At 39.1% G+C, this 19,576-nt stretch overlaps 1 protein-coding gene across 1 annotated transcript in view; it reads right to left on the reverse strand.

Annotated features, from left to right (window-relative positions):
- LOC308106463 (uncharacterized protein) overlaps nt 1–19,081 on the reverse strand; it is a 51,603-nt gene extending 32,522 nt beyond the window's left edge. Inside the window, exons 1-20 of the mRNA XM_080458225.1 lie at nt 18,986–19,081; nt 18,698–18,745; nt 18,336–18,594; nt 15,682–15,796; nt 12,785–12,872; nt 11,713–11,819; nt 9,564–9,771; nt 9,335–9,460; nt 8,547–8,664; nt 7,043–7,181; nt 5,799–5,903; nt 4,705–4,771; nt 3,210–3,347; nt 2,942–3,103; nt 2,763–2,857; nt 2,554–2,680; nt 1,191–1,449; nt 571–620; nt 377–486; nt 151–302 (exon numbers count right to left, since the gene is read on the reverse strand). Coding sequence (XP_080314351.1) covers nt 151–302; nt 377–486; nt 571–620; nt 1,191–1,449; nt 2,554–2,680; nt 2,763–2,857; nt 2,942–3,103; nt 3,210–3,347; nt 4,705–4,771; nt 5,799–5,903; nt 7,043–7,181; nt 8,547–8,664; nt 9,335–9,460; nt 9,564–9,771; nt 11,713–11,819; nt 12,785–12,872; nt 15,682–15,796; nt 18,336–18,594; nt 18,698–18,745; nt 18,986–19,061 — 2,549 coding nt within the window. The 5' untranslated portion in view covers nt 19,062–19,081. The remainder of the gene's footprint in view (nt 1–150; nt 303–376; nt 487–570; nt 621–1,190; nt 1,450–2,553; nt 2,681–2,762; nt 2,858–2,941; nt 3,104–3,209; nt 3,348–4,704; nt 4,772–5,798; nt 5,904–7,042; nt 7,182–8,546; nt 8,665–9,334; nt 9,461–9,563; nt 9,772–11,712; nt 11,820–12,784; nt 12,873–15,681; nt 15,797–18,335; nt 18,595–18,697; nt 18,746–18,985) is intronic.
- Nucleotides 19,082–19,576: the final 495 nt, after the last annotated feature.

Below are 19,576 nucleotides of genomic sequence, written 5' to 3' on the forward strand. Positions count from 1 at the left end.
CACACACAAACACCATCTAAAATGTAACACAAAACTCCAGAGAAAATGTGTTTTGGTTTTAAGATAACCAAACAGAAACAGAGAGCTTTTTGATATTTCTGGAAATATATCCATGCAGATGCTGGTGTGTCTTTGATGCACAGTACAAACCATGTGTTGCAGTCGACCTGCAGTGTCTCTGCATGCTGGTACATCTTTCCATTGTGATAACACGGACAGTCACTCTCATTGACGCAGTTTCCTGCTTCATCTGACAGCAGCCCATCGGGGCACATGCAGCCTGACGTGCAGCCCATGCTTATCTGTATCCAACCAAAAGGTGAATGAGCCACAACAAAAATCTTAACATATGGTGGAGTAACCGCGCTGTACTCACACAGGGACTGTCCACTGTTGTGCAGCTCTTCTGACACTCAGTCCCAACGGCCTCCAGAGAAGCATTAGAGCAGTCGAAGTACTTCATGGAGGCAGAGCAAGACTTTGGGTCTGGATGATGAGTGACAAATTCAGAGTTTTTGAACGAGCCATGGTATTATGAAACTAGTGTACACACTACAAACAGAGACATACCCCTGGTCTTTATTTGTTTGGAGCAGTTCAGATATCCATGTTTGCATAAGCTGAGGAAAATTGAAAAGGAAAGAAAGAATAGCAATTTCACTTTTGTCCTGTCTTTCAGTTTACCTTTTTTTTTTTTTTTTTTTTTTTAATAATTTAGTATTTGAATGAGTCATCTCTACCCCATCATATATTTTGTTTGTTGTACTGCAGATTTTGATTTGATCAAAGATCATCCCCATGCTGTTTTGGGTTTTTTCTGTTCCCAAATTCCAATATATTGCCACATTATGACATATTTGATAACATCCTCTGTCAACAAGTGTAATTCCATCACATATCTGTGCTGGTGGTGACTCAACACTCAATGGACTCACTCCATAGTGACACAGGCAAACAAACAGAAACTCTACCTTTTCCAGCTGATCGGTCCTGTGTCAACAGGATGTAAAGCACACAAAACCCTCATTTAAATGTTCCTGATTAGGCGTGATGACGCTCTGCGTCTTATTTTGAGTGTATCACATGTAAAACACAAGCAAACTGCTTTTTTGAAGATTTCTAAACTAATAAAATCACCTACAGCCAAAATCAAACCCAAAAGTCCAACAACTTTAATATTCAGCACTTACCAATCAACTCCATCCTTGCGGACCATCTCTCCAACAGGAATGACGTTCTCTTTATCGTAACAGGGGCAGTCAACGCTTTTCACGCACAGGCCCTTCTCATTCATATATGTTCCCTCTTCACAGCCGCAGCCGTCCACTGAGACGAAGCTGGTCTTGCAGGAGAAGTCAATCTGACTGAGGGACTGGCAGGTTCGACTGCAGCACGTCATGTTGTAGCTATACGTTGTCTGTGCTGGACACAAGTTGCTGCTGAATTCTTCTGTTTGGGAGAAACAAATCATGACAATCAGATTTTTCATCAGGGCAGTGCAACCTGAAATATCAGTTTTAAGTTCTTTTGTGTGAAAAGTTTCAATTGCACTTAAAAAAAAAAAAAAAAAAAAAAAGAGCTAATAAAATAGAAATACGAAATCTAGCTAATTTGAACATTTTGATGCAAAATGATTAAAAGGTCCTTCATTGTCATTGCTATGCTGCTGTTGGTTAAGACTATTTGGGCACCAAGTGAAGGGGGTGGGGCGGAAGGGTGGATATCGCTATGTTTTTATTTTCTTTTTACCCCAAATGAACATATAAATTGCATAAACTAGAAGGTAAAAGAAATCAATATGAATAAATTGTCCGTATTTTGGGTATTTTGATAAAATTATTCGAACCCATTTTGAATTGAATCAATGTTTTGAGTTATGCTGCTATAGGTTTAGAATACTGGGGAACCTTCTCCGAATGGACCACCTGGTTTTCATTTTGGATGACATTTTCAATGAAAGTTCGGACTTTTGGTGCAACTGAAGAAAAATCTGAGCATGGCGTAATATATGTCAAGTAGGTTCAAAGTTTCAAGCTTTGATCCATTTCATTGTGATGCTGCTATATGTTTGCACTGCTTTCTTTCGCGCAGTCTTTCTGCTCCAAAAGACGACCTATGCATCTATATGCTACAATTTCATTGGTAAGTCAGTATGTGAAGCTTCATTTTCATCAAAGTGAAAATGGAAAACTTCCGTAGCATTTTTTTGTGTCCATTTACACGACAACAGGGCTCAGAGCCACTGAAAACGCAACTTTTTGAAAACGCTCCAATTCCATCGTCTTGTCGTCCGAGGAAATTGCAACTTGGTAGAAACGCTCAGGCTTCATCTCCATGTCGACGGTGGAGACACTGCTGCTGCGCATGCACACAACATGTTTCAAAATATAATTCTGTCCGTTAAAGAAGATATAATTCTGTAAAAATGTTGCATCATGCACTGTTTAGAGAATTCATTTAATATCTAACTTGAGACTTGTATGAATAGCAGCCCGGCACTTTAAACCTAAACTTTTTGTATTATAAAGGGAAGATAAATTGTGTCATAATTACCACAGATGGTGGCCCTCCAGCCGCTGAGATGGATTCCCGCTGCTGAACAGGCGTAGACATACGAGGAGACTGCAGAGCACATGCCTTCCTGACTATTAAGAGCGTTACATGTGTCATACATGCAGTGCTGTGAGGGACAAGGAAGGAATGGAGTGATTAAAACATGTTCAGCAGTTTATTTGTAGTGGAAACTTGTTATTCAGACCGACCTCTCTGTATGTGTTGGGGCTGATGACAGCGTGGCAAGGGGCGAACACTCCTTTGGCATCAGTCAGTTTGGAGCACCAGTGGTTGGCATAGAACCCTAAGAGGTAGTCAGTTAAAGCCCAAAATATAGTTTAGGGTGATGTAGTATTGCAGTGGCATTGAAAAACAGAGCTTTTTGTACCTTTGTTAATTCCTTGGCTGCAAGGGTTTCCAAATTGCATTATGACGTCTGGGCAGTTGGCAGAGATTTTCCATGAGTTGGCAAAAGCTACAGAGCCTTCAACGAGCCCACTAACTGCCATGAAATCATCCTTCATTTTGTCGTTGAAGTTTCCACACAAACCTGAGGAAAGGAGCGTGTTGAGAGTTACACACACACACACAAATACTTGTACACTCAAGTCCTTATATGAAAAAGTTTTTGCGAATAAGAGAAGATGACGTTTTACCAGAGGTGGTTCCTTTGAGTAACGTGTCGGCTGAAATAAACACCTGCATCATGGGGGACAGCTGGACAATTATCTGTATGCCCACCTGGGTACTGACGAAAATGTAGAAGGAAGACGGCTTGAAGACGCTCAGTTCAGCTGCGGCAAGCAAAGGACATCAGTTACTCAGTGTAACAGCGACATGTCCATTCAATCACAGAAACACAAACATAAAGCAAATATGTATTTTGAATTGAGGCCAAGTCCATGCTTGTTTTCTGATCTTCTTGTAAACTTGGTCATCCGTCTGTTCTTTGAATGCCAAACAAAGAAAAATCAACGGCCAAATCTTTCTTTAATTTGTACGGTTTTGTTGAAAAGCTGAATTAAAAAAAATCAGAAACACAATACACAAGTATGCATCTTTCAAGAGTTAAAAGTTTTGGTGCGTCTTGAAAAAAAGAGTTCTGTTCTGTCATGAGATCTGAGAGAAATGTAACTACTTGGCTCGATGGCACTAACCCATAGTGTATTTTCAGGGTCTCAGATTTTACTACAGACTTCGTTCGTTTTCACACTGGCCGCCATTTCTTTTGTAACTCAGATTCAGACCCTGGACCCCAAATCTCAAGATCAGGACTGAACCAACATTAGTTACTTGAACATTCAGAAAAGTAAGTTTAAGAATGAACAAGTCAGAATAATAATAGAAAAAAAAACTCAGTTCAGTAAACTAGTGACAACTCAAGCCATTACTAACCAGTAGGAAGTAGCTCTAAGTCGGAAGAAGCTTTAAAGGGCCCATATTATGCAAAATTTACTTTCTAATAGTTTTCTAACAATAGCATGTGTCCCCACAGCCTGTGTATGAGGCCCCAGAAGTGAAGCCAATCTGTCATCTCCCTCACTCGCTTGTGCCACTTTTTAGTGAATGTGTGCTCTTACAGGCAATTCAGAGATTATCCCTTCATGATATCATGCAGGGAAATAACCCCTCCCTCTGGTAGTGGATACTACTTTTGACCCTCCCACAGGTAGATGAGCTCTGCCCTTTAAAATGGAAAGTTGAGCGCAATTTTGTTAAATGCTACCAGAAAACTGACATGGAGTATGCGTGGACAGACACCGCTCATTAGTATTTAAAGGTACAACAGCCTGTTCTCTGTCATGCTCACAAGAGGGACTTTTAGACTGGCTGATATTCAAGATTTGGGGAAATACACTTTGAATACAGTGTTATTGAACCTCTGATATCTATGTAAAATTGTAAAAAAATTAAATAAAATAAAAAATACATATAAATTGAAAGTTTATGGAACATATTTAAGGTTCATAAAATTGCTGCTGTAGGTTTAGATTGCTGGGAGACATTTTTTACCTAAATGATTTTGTTAAAAAAAAAAATTTCTAGCACGCTATCAAATGTTTTTACAAATTCCAAACATCATTATTAGATTTCCCTCTTTTCTATGGTGGGTATTCTGTAATATAGATGATAATATCTGAAGGAACTCACATATGAACAGTGGCAGTTGAGACTCTACTTGGTTGAGCAAGACTTTCCCACTCTGCTTGATTTTAACCTGTCATTTGGAGAAAAGACACATTTCAGAGTACATCAAACATATGTCAAACAGTGTTTTAAATTCTAAGTCCTATTTTATCTACAACCTTGAAAACTGTTTTTTTCCTTCATGTCGATGGGAACAGGTACACAATCTTATCCGATATTCAGTCACTCGTTCTTTCACTCTTAGATCATTGTATTTGTTCAATCAAGTGTTTTCTGGGAATCAGGATATTATGATTGGTTCATAATTTCTGACACACCTCAAAAGAGCAGATTCAATTAGATAGAAGTCCTATTTACATGACGTTTAATTGAAAATTGTACACTTCCATAGAGTTTTTGGCTGCTTGGTTACACCACAATGTCATTGGGAGTCTGAAAAAGGCCCTTTTGAAAACAACTTCCAGAGTCCAAGTTGTTTCGGGACAAACCATTTTCCGCCTCCTTTTAAACAGGACAAAAGCAAACTTTCTGAAATGAGCAGTACTGCGCATATGATCGAGTCAATGGTTTTTAAGTTTGACAATAACTACAGCTTTTTTTGGGTACTGCTCATTTTTTAAAATTTATCAGCGCTTCTTCAATAAAGACTTAAGATTTACTACACCATCATCTGGAGACACATTTCTAACATGCAACAGATCGTTTTCACTAGGCTGCTGTCTAAACATGAAATCCTTCTGAAAATGAAAGAAAACTATGTGGTTTCCAGTTAACTGTTGTCATGTGAAAACAGCAAAAATCTGAACCTTTCTTGTCTTTTGGTGTTTGTAAGAGAATTTTGTTGACATAGTGAGAGTAGGAGATTTGAGATCCCGTGTGACCTCCTAAAATTGCCAGAATTTGTGAAAACATAAAAATGTTCTAAAATTGACATATAGACGGGCATGTCATCAAATCAAAATCATATAGATTGTTTTGTGTTAAGGTTTTGGAGAACTTAGAATGAAAGGTGAAGTCTTCATGAAATAGATGTGACTATACAATCACCTGAAATGCCAGAAACATTAATACAACTGTGTGATTGTGCTGATGCTTACCATATATTTGTTGTTTAAGACCAGAGTTACAGATCTGAGACATGTCTTAGTATCCGTCACGCCACATTTGACCAGCTCGCCCACCACAACGAACGAGTCATTACTCTGCAGTAACACACAACGGGACGAAGGATACCATCAGCAACAAACATTCACTGGATATCTGGGTCTATGTAACTAAGTAAGAAGTTTGTTTCTTTGTGTGAGAAAACAAAGTGTAAAGGAAGAGTGTGATGTACTCAGTATTGACACATTGTTTTAGAAAAACTGTGCTAACAAACATACTTAGCAGGGTCATTCTATCCAAATTGACTTGCAGTTCAATGCAGTTCATGGTTTGACAATAAAATTGTGAAAGCTGTTCGGATATTCTGATATATGATGATCGCTGTGTTTAGCAAGATTATCAAACCCAACGCCAAGACTCGAGCCACGAGATCAGTGGTGCCGTGGTCAAAGCTAAAGTAGCCTTGGGATCAAAGCCTTCGTGTGGCTGAATTTGCGTAAACATGCCACCATTGGTGTAGTTCCCACCAGTTGGCATCATTAAAAATGGATTTGTGTTATTGCACTTATATGTCTTTAAAAATATTATTCACAGTTCAAGTTATCAAAAACGTAGAATACTTATTTACACAAAACCAAAGACAATCTTTGGACTTGTCTGATAGTTTGTATTTCAGAGTTATCATGCAATCTGTCCGTTTATTATTTGTTTTATTATTCTGGCTAGCTTATGTTTTTCAGGCTGTTGATAGTCAATCAAAATGCTTTTACCTTTTTCACCCCTTCATCGAGCACATTTCAACCCTCATTGTTTGTGTCACAGTTCATATTGCCTAAAGCATGTTAAATGTTATTAACTTTACATCTGTGTTAAAATACACATTAAGTTTTATGAATATTCCAGCGTAACATTCCCACACATCTATTGCTTTTTTTTGCATCTGCAAATCAACATTTCACTGTAATGACAATAAAGTTGTATGTAATCTAATATGCATATAAGAAGAATAGTGTATTACAAATGCATTGTGGTTGGTTTTTATGGGAATCATCATTTTTATGTTGGTATTTATTTGTTATTTAAAGCATGTAAATTGAGTGACATGTCATCTTGTAAATTAAGGAGTATGGTAAAAACAATGCTATATCATTTAGCATGGAGATGTTGTTTTTCATAGCTTATCAAAAACAGGGACATCAAGCACGTTTCTACTGAGCTGCCTTTAATGTTCTCATACCTTGGCAAGAATATATGTGCAATCCCCATGGAAGGTGTAGACTTTCCCATCAAAGGTGTTGACGTGGGCTCCTCCCTCCACCGAACAGGTTCCCGGGCAATTATCTTCGATACACTGCCACTTACCCTTCTTACACACACTGACAGGGCACACACACACACACACACACACACACACACACACACACACACACACACACACACACACACACACACACACACACACACAAACACACACACACAATGGTACATTCACTTTTGTGTCCTGAGATGTCCTTGTTCAGAAGACCACCTGTCTGATAGTGACTGTAGTGAAGTGTTAAACATCAGGATGAAGCTTCGGGAAGTAGTTTCACTCTATTCCGTACAACCTTGCATTACAAAAATGAGTGAAAACACATGAGTCACACCAGCAGCTATGATAACAGCCACAACAAGACTCCAGGCTGAATCTGCCCCCCTTCCTTTTCTACCCAGAACACACACCTACATAAGAGAAATGGCTGCTGGCTGGAGCTCCTAATGATGAGTGAAGCTCCGCAGGCAGCACGTGTTCTTTACTTATATTTGCTTGTATTAGCACCTCTGGAGCAGGCTGGAGGAAGTGAACGAGGAGCAGGTGAATACATTCAACTGCAATTTAGTCAATGACATTTGAAACCAGCGGAGCCACAAGAGAGGATTTTTAAAAAAAAAATCAAGACGTCAGGCCAGAATTTACAGAAATGAACTTCTCTTTTGTTTTTTAATGTGATGTTACAAGTTAAAGTGAATTTTATCCCCCCCCCCCCCCCACCTCCACTCACTTGACCTGTCCCCATCTCCACTCTCAGCCAATCACAGGCCACAACAAGAACACAACTGCAGAGATGTTACACTATTTTTGTAATTTTTCTGAGTAAAACATATTTTGGCAGAAAGTCCCCCCTTTTTTTACAATCAATCAATCAATCAATCAATCAATCAATCAATCAATCAATCAATCAATCAATCAATGACTTAATTTGTCCCCAGAGTGCAATTAAAAGGTTTTATAGAGCAGGCAGTGCAAATAAATAAATAGATAAATAATGCAACAAGAGACAACAACTACATCACTGGGTAAATAAATACCAGTAATAGTAAATCAAACAAAGAATGAAGGTCAAAGGTTAAAATATGTATAAACATGGTGCAGGAGGCCAGGCAGGGATCAGCAGTTGTTTCATTTTCTTGTTGAGACGATGCTGCTGCTGAAAGTAACTAAAAAAAGTAACTTTCAATCTAACTTAGTTACTTTTAAAAGCAAGTAATCATTAAAATAATAGTTACTTTTAAAAGGAGTAACTAGTCACCAGTAATCAGATTACCTTTTAAAGGTAACTGTGGCAACACTGGCTGTCACTCTCTTTTGTTAAAAAAAATCTAAACATTTGACACTTAGCTATTGGATAAACACACAAACATGTCTGGAAATGTTCAGCTATATTCATGACTATACATTGACAGAAACATTGTCTTCTTACCAGTCTCTGCAGTTAACAGAGAAGGAATCTCCTGATTGGTAGATTTTGTCATTGTGCACGCATGGACAGTTGGAGACGGGAATACAGCCAGTCATCGAGATGTCGTCAATGACCGTTCCTGAGGACGTAAAAAATAATACAAGTCTGAGCTTACAACATGAGTAATAGTCATGAGTAGCTCATATAGGACAAGAACTGCCTATCAAAGGCTTGCAGTCCAGTTTTTGTTCACACCACGGCATTTTCAGACCTAGTATTATTCAGTCACGCTGCTGGTATATTGCTACACTGACTCGACCCCATCGAACGCATCACCAACACGGTGCTACACTGTTTCAAATCACAACTAAAAGACAGAAACGTCTCTGTGTCAGATGGTGATTTCAAGTCAAGGCTCGATAATATTTCATGTGGTGTTCCCCAAGGCTCTGTCCTGGGCCCACTATTGTTAACACGCTTCCACCGGCTGCCATATGGAATACTGTCTCAAAAGTATGCAAATGAAGCACAAAGTTTCTCTTTCAGTTGGAGCTATACTGCACTGCAAGCAGTAAGTCAATATTTAGTTGTCTTCAGCTTGATGACTGAAGATTTTGAAGTCATCAGGGAGTGTTATCGTGGGGTCTGACAAGCTATTATAACATGCATGCGTGTGTGTGTGTGTGTATGTGTGTGTGTGTGTGTATGTGTGTGTGTGTGTGTGTGTGTGTGTGTGTGTGTGTGTGTGTGTGTGTGTGTGTGTGTGTGTGTGTGTGTGTGTGTGTGTGTGTGTGTGTGTGTGTGTGTACCTGCAGGGCAGTTGCAGCCATCGTGGCAGTGGCTGTCACACGACTGACTGGCTTCAGGCGTGGAGCAGCTGTCAGGACACGAACTCATGCATTCCAAGAACTCCATGTTGTTTGGACATTTTTTAGCTGTGGGGACAAAATTCCCCATTTTGCTACATCATCCACGATCAAACAGTTCTACTAAGGATTCAGGACAGGCTTTTAAATGAACTGTATGTTGCACCCTTACGGCAAAACTCATCGGTCCTCCATTGTGTAGGCTTCCCTCCAGCGTGGACACACTGTCTGGAGTACTCTGAGAAGGTTTTACACAGCATGGCATCCGTGCTTTCCTTGGTGCACTTATCTACCATGCAGGCCTGAACGAACCTATCCAAATCCAGAAGGTTTTCACAGCTGGCAAATGCATCAATGTTGAAAGTCTCTCTGCAAGATTCCTGAAAAACAAGCCAAAGAAGAACAAGATATAGGTTCTGTTCTTTTATTTTTCTGAGAGATTTGGTCTGATGTGGTAACAATCTGTCAAATTCTAGGTTTGTTAAGGTTTTCATCAAGGAATAAGTACAGGTTCTCAGGGGATGAACAGGTAGACCAATAAACTGCCACTTCACTAGCACAGTGGAAAAACGCATGTGAACCTTAAGATATGACCAATCTTCATTTAAAGGAGTCATCACCTGGTATTCTCAAGTAGCCAGTCTCCCTTAAATTGTCTTTAAATCAATTCTTTAAATTTATTAGGAAGAAAAATCGAATATAGACCTTGTTCTGACCCTTTTTCATACCGCAACTTCCTCTTGACAGTACAGGTAAGATTTCGACTGGTATGGATGTTAAGCATGCGTTGAAAGGCCACAGGAACTGTACATCATGGATAGCATAGCAATAGCCATAGCGGTCCTTTGCTCACACGAAAAAAACAACAACATTGTGGAGCCCCATCTACAAACATCCATGCCACAGAGCAACGTCATTTGTAAATCACATGAGGTCCAAAGTTTATAATAGTCCCATTAGCGGCTAACTGCTAAATCTAACAGAGGTGATTTATGGTACGATAAAACCTCGTTTTGAGGAGCGCCACCGCCACCGCGCTACTGTGATTTGAGCAAAGAGCCCAAATAAAAAATCTCAACCACTTTCAAACTGCTGATTTTCAGGCAGAGGTCCAACGCCAGTATGCATGTTTCAACAAGGAAAAGTGGGATTTCCGGTGATGAGTCCTTCAAGTCAAAAATATGATATTTAAAGTCTTTGAAAGACAGAACTCTCACTGGAATTCATGTTTGAAGCAATCTGGTTATAGAGGTACTCCTCTCAAACACCCACCGTGATTTAGATGTCGTGTTTTAGGCTATATCTGGTTAGTCCGTCATAGCCTTGATTTTGCCCAAATATAGTCATTGAAATTGGGTTGTTATTGGACAGTCCAATGTGGTCCAAATATAGCCCAAATTTAGTCGTTGAAATTGGGGTGTTATTGAACCACATTGGACGGTCCACCAACACCCCAATCTCAAGACTAGATTTGGGCTATATAGTAAATGTGGATCGGACATTCAACATTCAAATTAAACATTCAAAGACAAATATTATTGATTTTTCCCATCAAACTAGTGTTCTTAGTCCTATTTATCATGATCTCATGAAGAAACGTGGTATATCTTTTCACACCTTAAAAAAAAACCCAAACCACTTTTACAAATCAAGGAGAGGAACTGAAATACAAGATGAGAAAACTGTGATGCTGCTGGGTTGTTTTTATATGTATTTAGCTTTTTTTTATTTCAGGTTTCAGGTTGATGTTGTTTACTGAGATCCCATTTACAGGACAATGACTCAAGTGAGAACATTTTACATTTGTTTTTCCAAAAAGTTTTGCATTTACAACGTTTTGAAAATGATGTCCGTTTACACAGGAACGGCAGAAACACTGAAAAGATGTGTGTGCTGTTGGTTGTTTTTGTAATAAACCTTACGTGTGCACAGAGCACAATACGGCATAAACATTGACAATGGGAGTACACAGAGATTCATATGGACAGACAACCACTTTGGATTGTTATTACAGTGACACACAACTATAAAACTACCAAGTCTCAGGAGAATATAGACTTTGTGTCATGATACTCTGAAGGAAACATTGTTCTTATTGTCCATCTACTTAGCATGTGCAGAAGAACTATTTACCACCGCCGCATACGCAGTAGCAGCGTTTCAGAAAATCTGTTATCCCCCATTAACATGGAGATGGTGTCGCAGCATTTTCAAAAAGTTGCATTTTCAGTTCCTCCGAGCACTGTTATCATATAAACGAACTCCCCCAAAGGCAAGAAAATAACTATCTGGATTAAGATGATAGAAAGGTTGACCGTTACCTCTTCGCCACAGCTCTGGAGGGGTGCGAGCTCGAGCTCCTCACAGCTCTCTGTGGCGTTGTCCATCTTGTAGAGTTCAATATAGTCTTCTTTCGACAGCTCGACGCCTGCAGTCAGCACATATTGAAAAGTTTTTTTTTTTTTTTTTTTATGTTGTTGAGAAATCATACATTGTTCCTGAAATAAATACTGCTATATTAATTTATTCAAGCTCTGTATTAAAGGGGAAATTCCTTCCTGTATTTACTCATCGGTAGCAGCCACACACATGCCAGTGCATGTTTTTAGGAATGAGGGAGGAAACCCACATACACATGGGGAGAACATGCAAACTCCACACAGAATCATTCTTGCTGTGAGGCGATAGCACTAACCACTGTGCCACAGTGGTGCGTACATGTATATACATATATGTACATGCATGTAAAACATGTATATAAATGTATATGCAAAACATGTGCAATTATATTTGTAAAAATATATTTAAATCTTAAAATCCATTGACGTCCTATATGAGTATAACAGGTAGTCTCAATAGGCTGTGTTGCTGTTTTTATTTATTTATCTAACTCAATCCAAATAATCACAACTTCATATTTTTTGGGTACCTTAATTTCCGTATCAAACACAAAAAAACAACCGATTGTTTTTGCACTCCACAGTTGTTGTTCTTTTGGTTTTTTTCAACGGGTAATATATTTTATTAGTCACATTACATTTTCCTATTCACACTTTTGAATATTTTAATCCCATAAAGGTTTTGAAACCTTACTTTCATGTATTTTTGACAGCACAGGCCATTGTTAACATACTTTTTAAACATCATTGAGAAAAACACCAAGGGTAAAGTAAAAACTTGTCTGGTGAGTTAAAAAAATAATTATATATATATATATATATATATATATATATAATGAAGATATGACCATGAAATGCTTAATTAGGGTATAACCAATCCACCATATTTGTGAAAGTAGCCCCTTAGTGAATGAATACGAGCTTGTAATAAATCAGCCATTGGTTATTATGTCAGTACAAATGGTCGCTCCATAACACCGAGTCGTAATCTCACCGCTTTGGCTTTGGAAGTCGTTAGGATAGCCATCAAAGTTTCCACACAGTCCACAGACTTTATTTTGGTAGCTGCTTTCCAGTTCAATCTGTGGAAACAGCAGAAAACGGTCATTCCTAAAATCACAAGACATTATTCATTTTGTTTGGATGGATGGATGGATGGATGGATGGATGGATGGATGGATGGATGGATGGAGGAACTTATTAGTTATTTTACTTATTGATTTATTTCGTTTCATATTCACTGGAGATAATTACATAATTGGATCTATAATAAAAATAATAACAAAATGTTATCCCTTATTAATGACAAGAAAGCAAAGTGATACCTGAGTTCTGTGTGGGCGGGCTGTAAAAAGGACGGGTGTTCATCAAAAATACAAACTAAAGTATACTTAGTAATAACAGTTTTGTCATCAATAACCTGTACAATTTTGTTTTCCAGGTCATAATTATAATGAAGTGTAAAAATAACAACAAGCTTTGTGAATGAGGTTGTTTTATTTTATATTATTCTGATTGCTCACTGGTAGAATTTGAACCTCAATAACATGAACAATGAAAAAATCCCATCCAGCCTTTCTCCCAGTCACAACGTCCTTTAATCACTTTCTCTTCCATGAAGTGCTCACTCATGTATGTTTACTTGTAGCAGATATATTTGCACTGTGGCATTCAGTATTCAGACTTGAGTTTTTCTAAATGTTTGCTTATCTCCTCAGGACATATCCCATAAGCCCATCCCATGACTCACCAATACTCATGCACCATGCGTTAATCGCTGTTTTCTATTATTGTTGTCACTTGGATTCGTTTGGATCGCATGAAGACTCAACATTAGGATGAGTATTACGGACTTATGGTTCACAGAGACAGAATTAATGAGTAATATATCAACACAATACAACAGCATTAAGCCTAATAATGTCTTCTAGACCATTTCCCACCTTTTTTTTCCTGGAGCCTAAGAAAGGTTTCAGCCCCCCTACAAACTCTGATTTCCGAAAACATTACCGTGAAGCCAAACACTGGCAGATACACTAAAAGTAGAGCAGCGTTTCTAGGGTCTACTCTTGTTCTTGAAAGTGTCTTATTAAGGATTTCTTTGAAAAAGTTACTTTGAGACTCTCAGAGCAGGCAAAGCTGGACCACAGGCTGAGAATCAAAGGTTTAGCTCAAGCTGCCGTTCAACGCAGTCATCACTACTTTAACGGTAACCATCAGGTCTGGTTTGGAAAATGTTTGCTGTTTGGTTTCTGACCCATGACTCAGCAGTTCAGGCAGTTCCCGACGCTCTCAACAAGTTCTCTAGTTCTGCACACACGTTTGAACACGTTGGTCAGAAACTTTGTCCAAAGGACATTTCACATTTTAACCCGTGTGATTTTGATCTTTATGGAAGTTGCAGGGACTGAGAAAGAATTACTGCTCAACCCTTCTTCATAGATCGGCAAGCACATGGATGATGTCACTGATCAGGGTATAAATGAGTATTAAACTACACACTGGATTAAAAATGCATGCAGCAAACTGTCTTCTGAATCTTTAAAGCGACTTCACTCAGCTCCTGACTCATCTTCATATGACTCAACTCACTGACTCTCCACCAGCCAGAGGCAGAAATTTGTCACTGAACTCGCTCATCAAGTGAGTCTAAAGGGCCGCTTTCTGTATTTGTAAAAGTTTGAAAAAAAAAATCATTCATATGTTGTCTCGGAACGACGCCAAAAGAAAGCATGTTTTGTCTCTGCAGATGCAGATGGAGTACAGAAACTGGAAGCTGGGAGCTGTTCTCAATAAGTTGCGTTTTCAGTGGCTCCAAGCACCATTGCCATGTAAACGGATACAGAAAGCACAACAGAGGTTTTGTATTTTCACTTGAACATGTTGTGTAAATGGGCCTTAGGCCACATTTAGACATAACTGGGTATTTACAAAAATGGTATGTCCTCCTCTACGTTTTCAAAAATAACATTGTTCACACCAAATCATTACAAAAAAAAAAAATTTAGAACAGAGCCACATAACAACCTGGTTAAGAGCTATTACGAACATGACAAACAAATAGGCGGCAGTGTAACGAGAAACATAAAGCCACAGTTCACATACAAATGATCCTGATGACACTTCGGTTGTGTGCTGTGACGTTAAACTTCATCTCACTCTGTCTACATCCAAACGGAAAGACAGACTTTTTCCAAATCTCCACTTTGGCCCGGAGTTTTCAGATATGATTGTTTTCAGTGACTTGTAGCTTTGTTTAGGTGTGAATGAAAGGCCCAAAGTCATTTTTGTTGTCATATAAACAGGACTTTGGACTGCTTGGAGAGCTTCGGGCAATAACACTTTCATTACATTGTAGGCATATATAGGCCTCCTCTGCATGTCACTAACATTCTCTTGCAGTCTGTTCCAGTAGCAGGTTGATTATTGTGCTCTTTGTTGCTCATTGTGCAACTGAGACCTGTACTCAATGACATTGGTAAAGAATAATAGATGAATACTTTCATGTTCTGTCACTATTCATACAACTGAAACAGCTGCAAGACTTTACGGGTTTCTTGCAAATGTAATGTTAACAAAACAATCTTGTAGTGAAACTGGGTCGTTTAGAAGTGCTTCTGGAGCAATAACAGATGGGTAAATTTGTCTATTGTAAAACAAGACATGTGCCTGAACCCAAAGAAGAGGATGTGTGTGTGTGTGTGTGTGTGTGTGTGTGTGTGTGTGTGTGTGTGTGTGTGTGTGTGTGTGTGTGTGTGTGTGTGTGTGTGTGTGTGTGTGTGTGTGTGTGTGTGTGTGTGTGTGTGTGTGTGTGTGTGTGTGTGTGTGTGTGTGTGTGTGTGTGTGTTTGTGTGTGTTTCTGCGTGTTTGATACAAGGGTGGGCGTCATACATCCAGAGAGTCGTCCAGGTTCCAGATGGCTCGGAGTCCAAACATGGCGTTCACAGTGATGCTGGATGTGGTGCGCTTGATAACAGCCTCAACCGAGATGAGAGGCAGAGATACCCTGCAACAAGAAAACACACCAAGCTGTGGAAACTGAGAGATACATGTCACACAACAGATAATGACTGAATGAGTCTGAAAGTGTGACAGGGTGCAATACTTCTTTAATAAATGTGGTGGCTGAAATATTACAAAGACCTCTCAACATCGCCACTGTTTATGTAAAACCTTTATCGTGATTTCAATCAAAGCAGATATCAGATTGTGAAAGTAATATACTGGCCTCTTAGTGTATCTTTTACAACTCATGTTCTACCACAAATACAATCTTAGTCTCAACTTTCCACATGTTTTTGTGGTTAGAAGTTTTAAAGAAAATTGCATCACTGATGTTTTCTTCATTCTTGCTTGCAGCATTTTTAAGCATTTAGACTTTTTTTTTCATTTGTTCACCTCAGCCTCTAAACAAGACATGTATGGAGCAGCTAAAGGTTGACAAAAACCAAAGAATCACAAACTTTGAAGAGTGCATTAAAGCCATTGCAGTAAAATAACATGGATAGTGAAATGAAGCATAGCAAGTGTCAATAATAGGGAACAGGGTTTGGAATCTATGATGATTGAAGGATCATCAGAACGTCAAAAAGTCAACCAAAAATCTACAGTCATTTTGTTGTTATGGAACCGGGAACTTGAATGGTTACTTGGTAGGAAGTTTTCACTTCACAAACCAACAACAGCCTCTAAAGTGGCTGGGGGTGTGTTTTCATAATCTAGATGCCATTAATAATACACAAGTTAAACAGAAAGCTCAGTCTACTGTTGCAAATGCTCAATCTGCCACTCTGTCCAGTCTTGATGCTGCCGACTGAGCGACTGCACTAAACTCACGAAAGGACCACTATCTTGTGTTACGTGTGATATTTTATTGTTTTACTCTGCTGAAGCTGTTTTTACTGTTTTCACTGCAAAATATTTGTCACTTGCCAAGACCTAAAATCTTATTTCCATACATGATTGATAATTTGGCTTGTTTTAAAACGTAGCTATCCACATTTTTTTCAATCAGGCACCAGCAAAGACCAACCAAAGATAAGATAGTTACCCTCTCTATCTATTTTCTATAAGTCTGTTTCATCTCGACACAAATGTTCAGAATGACATCATGTATTTAAATGTGCATGACCATTTTTTTCAATTACGAGTAATTCAACTCGTTACTATTTCCAAACCAGTAATCAGATTAGTTACTTTTTCAAGTCACTGTGCGTTACTATTGCAGCGTCCCGCAAAACGTTGGAAAGGAAGATGCATAAAGCTGCTTTATTCCTGAACAGAATCGGGCCGCACCTTCATTCTCCTAATGGACACACACACATGCAGTCTCCATCTCTGCATGCTCACCTGGCCCGCCCCCTTCTCCACTCTCAGCCAATCACAAGCCAACTCGCTCTCACTGCACATTCAGGTAACACAAAGGAATCGGAACCAACTCGACATCATCGCTAAGCCTTATCATTGCAACATTAACACAACTGCAGACATGTTACACTATTGTTGTAATTTTCCTGAGTCAATCAATCAATCAATCAATCAATCAAATATTTTATTTGTCCCCAGGGGAGCAATTTAAAGGTTGCACAGAACAGGCAGTGCAAATAAATAAATAGATAAATAGGGCAACAACAGATGAGTCAGATATAAATACAACAAATAATGTAGGTCAAAGGTTAAATATGTATAAAGATGATGCAGGAGGCCAGACAGGGATCAGCACAGAGTTTATGGAAAAACCAGTTGTCATTTTTATGTTGAGACGGTGGGGGGTGTTGTTGGCAGCAGCTGAAAATAAATAAAAATTTACTCGTAATCTAACTTAGTTACTTTTAAAAACAAGTGATCAGTAAAGTAACTAAGTTACTTTTTAAAGGAGTAACTAGTAATCAGTAATCATATTACTTTTTCAAAGTAACTGTTGCCACACTGTTGGTGACAATGTGTATCTTGTAATTTGTGGTTATAGCCAAGGCTTTAAGGAACACTATTCAATGTAAAAAGGCTTGTTCAATATTGATTTTTAAATAGTTTTCACATTTCGGTGACACTGTTTTCCTTTTCTCCATGTTTCCATTCTCATATAACTTTTAATACATTCATGTGAAGCCATTACGACACATATTGTGATAACTGAGGTTGTCATTGGAAAAGGGTGTCTTTTGTCTAATGACCCTGAACAAGGCCTCTTAAAGTCCCTTTGATTGATTGTTGTTGTTGCAGCTGCCCGTTGAGGTTCAGTAAAGTGGTGTGAATTTGAATCTGATTGTATTAGGATAGCTTTTGAGTTAAATGGGTTTGAATAATCAAAACCGCACAAAAACTGATTGAAGCTCTGTAGTTGATCCCGTGTCAGCAGTGGCGGACCTGGCTGCTTTCCTCTCCTGGCAGAACTGAGCTGCTGCACGGCGCGCCCCCGTTAGGTTTGTGCCCTGGGCAGCTGCCCCACTTCACCCATAGCAAAATCCACCACTGCGTGTCGTCTTCACAAACCCTTGCAGATAGGCAGCGGAGAAAGCATCACTGTGTCTGATTGGTGAACTCACTGTTCTCCGTTGACAATGACGGCATTGGAAGAGAGCTCCACCAGCATCCCATTCAGCTTCATGGTGATGAGGCTGATGGTGGAGCGGCCGCCGACAATGCTACGCCTCAACTGGATGTTGAAGTTTTCGTAGTTGTCCTTACAGTCCGAGGCCAGGATGTGGTTACAGGTGGAAGGCAACTGGAAGAATTGTCCATCGAAGGTCTTGAAATGGTGGTTTCCCCAAGTTGTGCATACTCGGCCAATGTGAGAAGCATTAGCTGCAAAAAAAAAAAAAACACCAAATTAATACGGATGGAAAAATTGCTGTTAAAACTAATTGTTAAATAAGCAAATGTAGATACTGTGCATTTGTTTAGTTACCTGAAGTCACGGTCAATATCGGTAGATTTGGGTTTGAAGTTGTGAATACTGCAAAAGAAAATAAATGTAATGAAAATTACGTATTACTCACATCACATGATACAATGAAACCAAGTTGACATATGAAACAACACAAACAATACTTCAATAGATATTTCCAGAAATGTACGCTTTCATAGAAAATGTTACAGTATGTCAACAAGCAGGGCATTTTTAAAGTACTTCTATTCAAACAACAGTATTTGCTCCAGTCAAAGAACTCAAAAGAGAGAGATCATTCTCATTTACCCATCCGAGTCCGCGAGCCGACCATCAGGTTCAGGTAGATGACCCACAGGATCAGCTGGACTCCTACGGCCCCCATGTCAGTGCTCAGGACTGACCCTCTTTGAGACGACTCACCTGGAGGACGTCCTTTTATAAACTGTCAGTCCAGGTGGAGCTAAACAGTACGTAGAACCCTGAACTGTTTACTTTTAGTCTGCAAATATGTTCTTGACGGCAGCACACCTCCTAATGTTTCTTCAACCTACAGGCATCTGACAAACTACATGAACTATGGGTGGCGATGTTTGGTAATGTTTCTGTGTCAGTGATGGTAAAGTCTCAGCTGTTTATGGGCCTTGAGTGGTGCAGCCAGATGATCACAGAGAGGATTTGTGCACTGAGAGGTTGTCAAAATAAAAAATGCACAGAAAACAAGTTAATACACTTTTTAAAATTTATAACAGACCTGAAAAAATGTCTTTCATTGTCCAGAGTCCTGAGGGTGAGAAAGTGGCTTCATTGGAGGTTTTTGGTGAACTGCAGCTATTCCATCCATCCATCCATCCATCCATCCATCCATCCATCCATCCATCCATCCATCCATCCATCCAT

This window comes from Lipophrys pholis (assembly GCF_963383615.2).
Source record: "Lipophrys pholis genome assembly, chromosome: 2".
NCBI lineage: Eukaryota > Metazoa > Chordata > Actinopteri > Blenniiformes > Blenniidae > Lipophrys > Lipophrys pholis.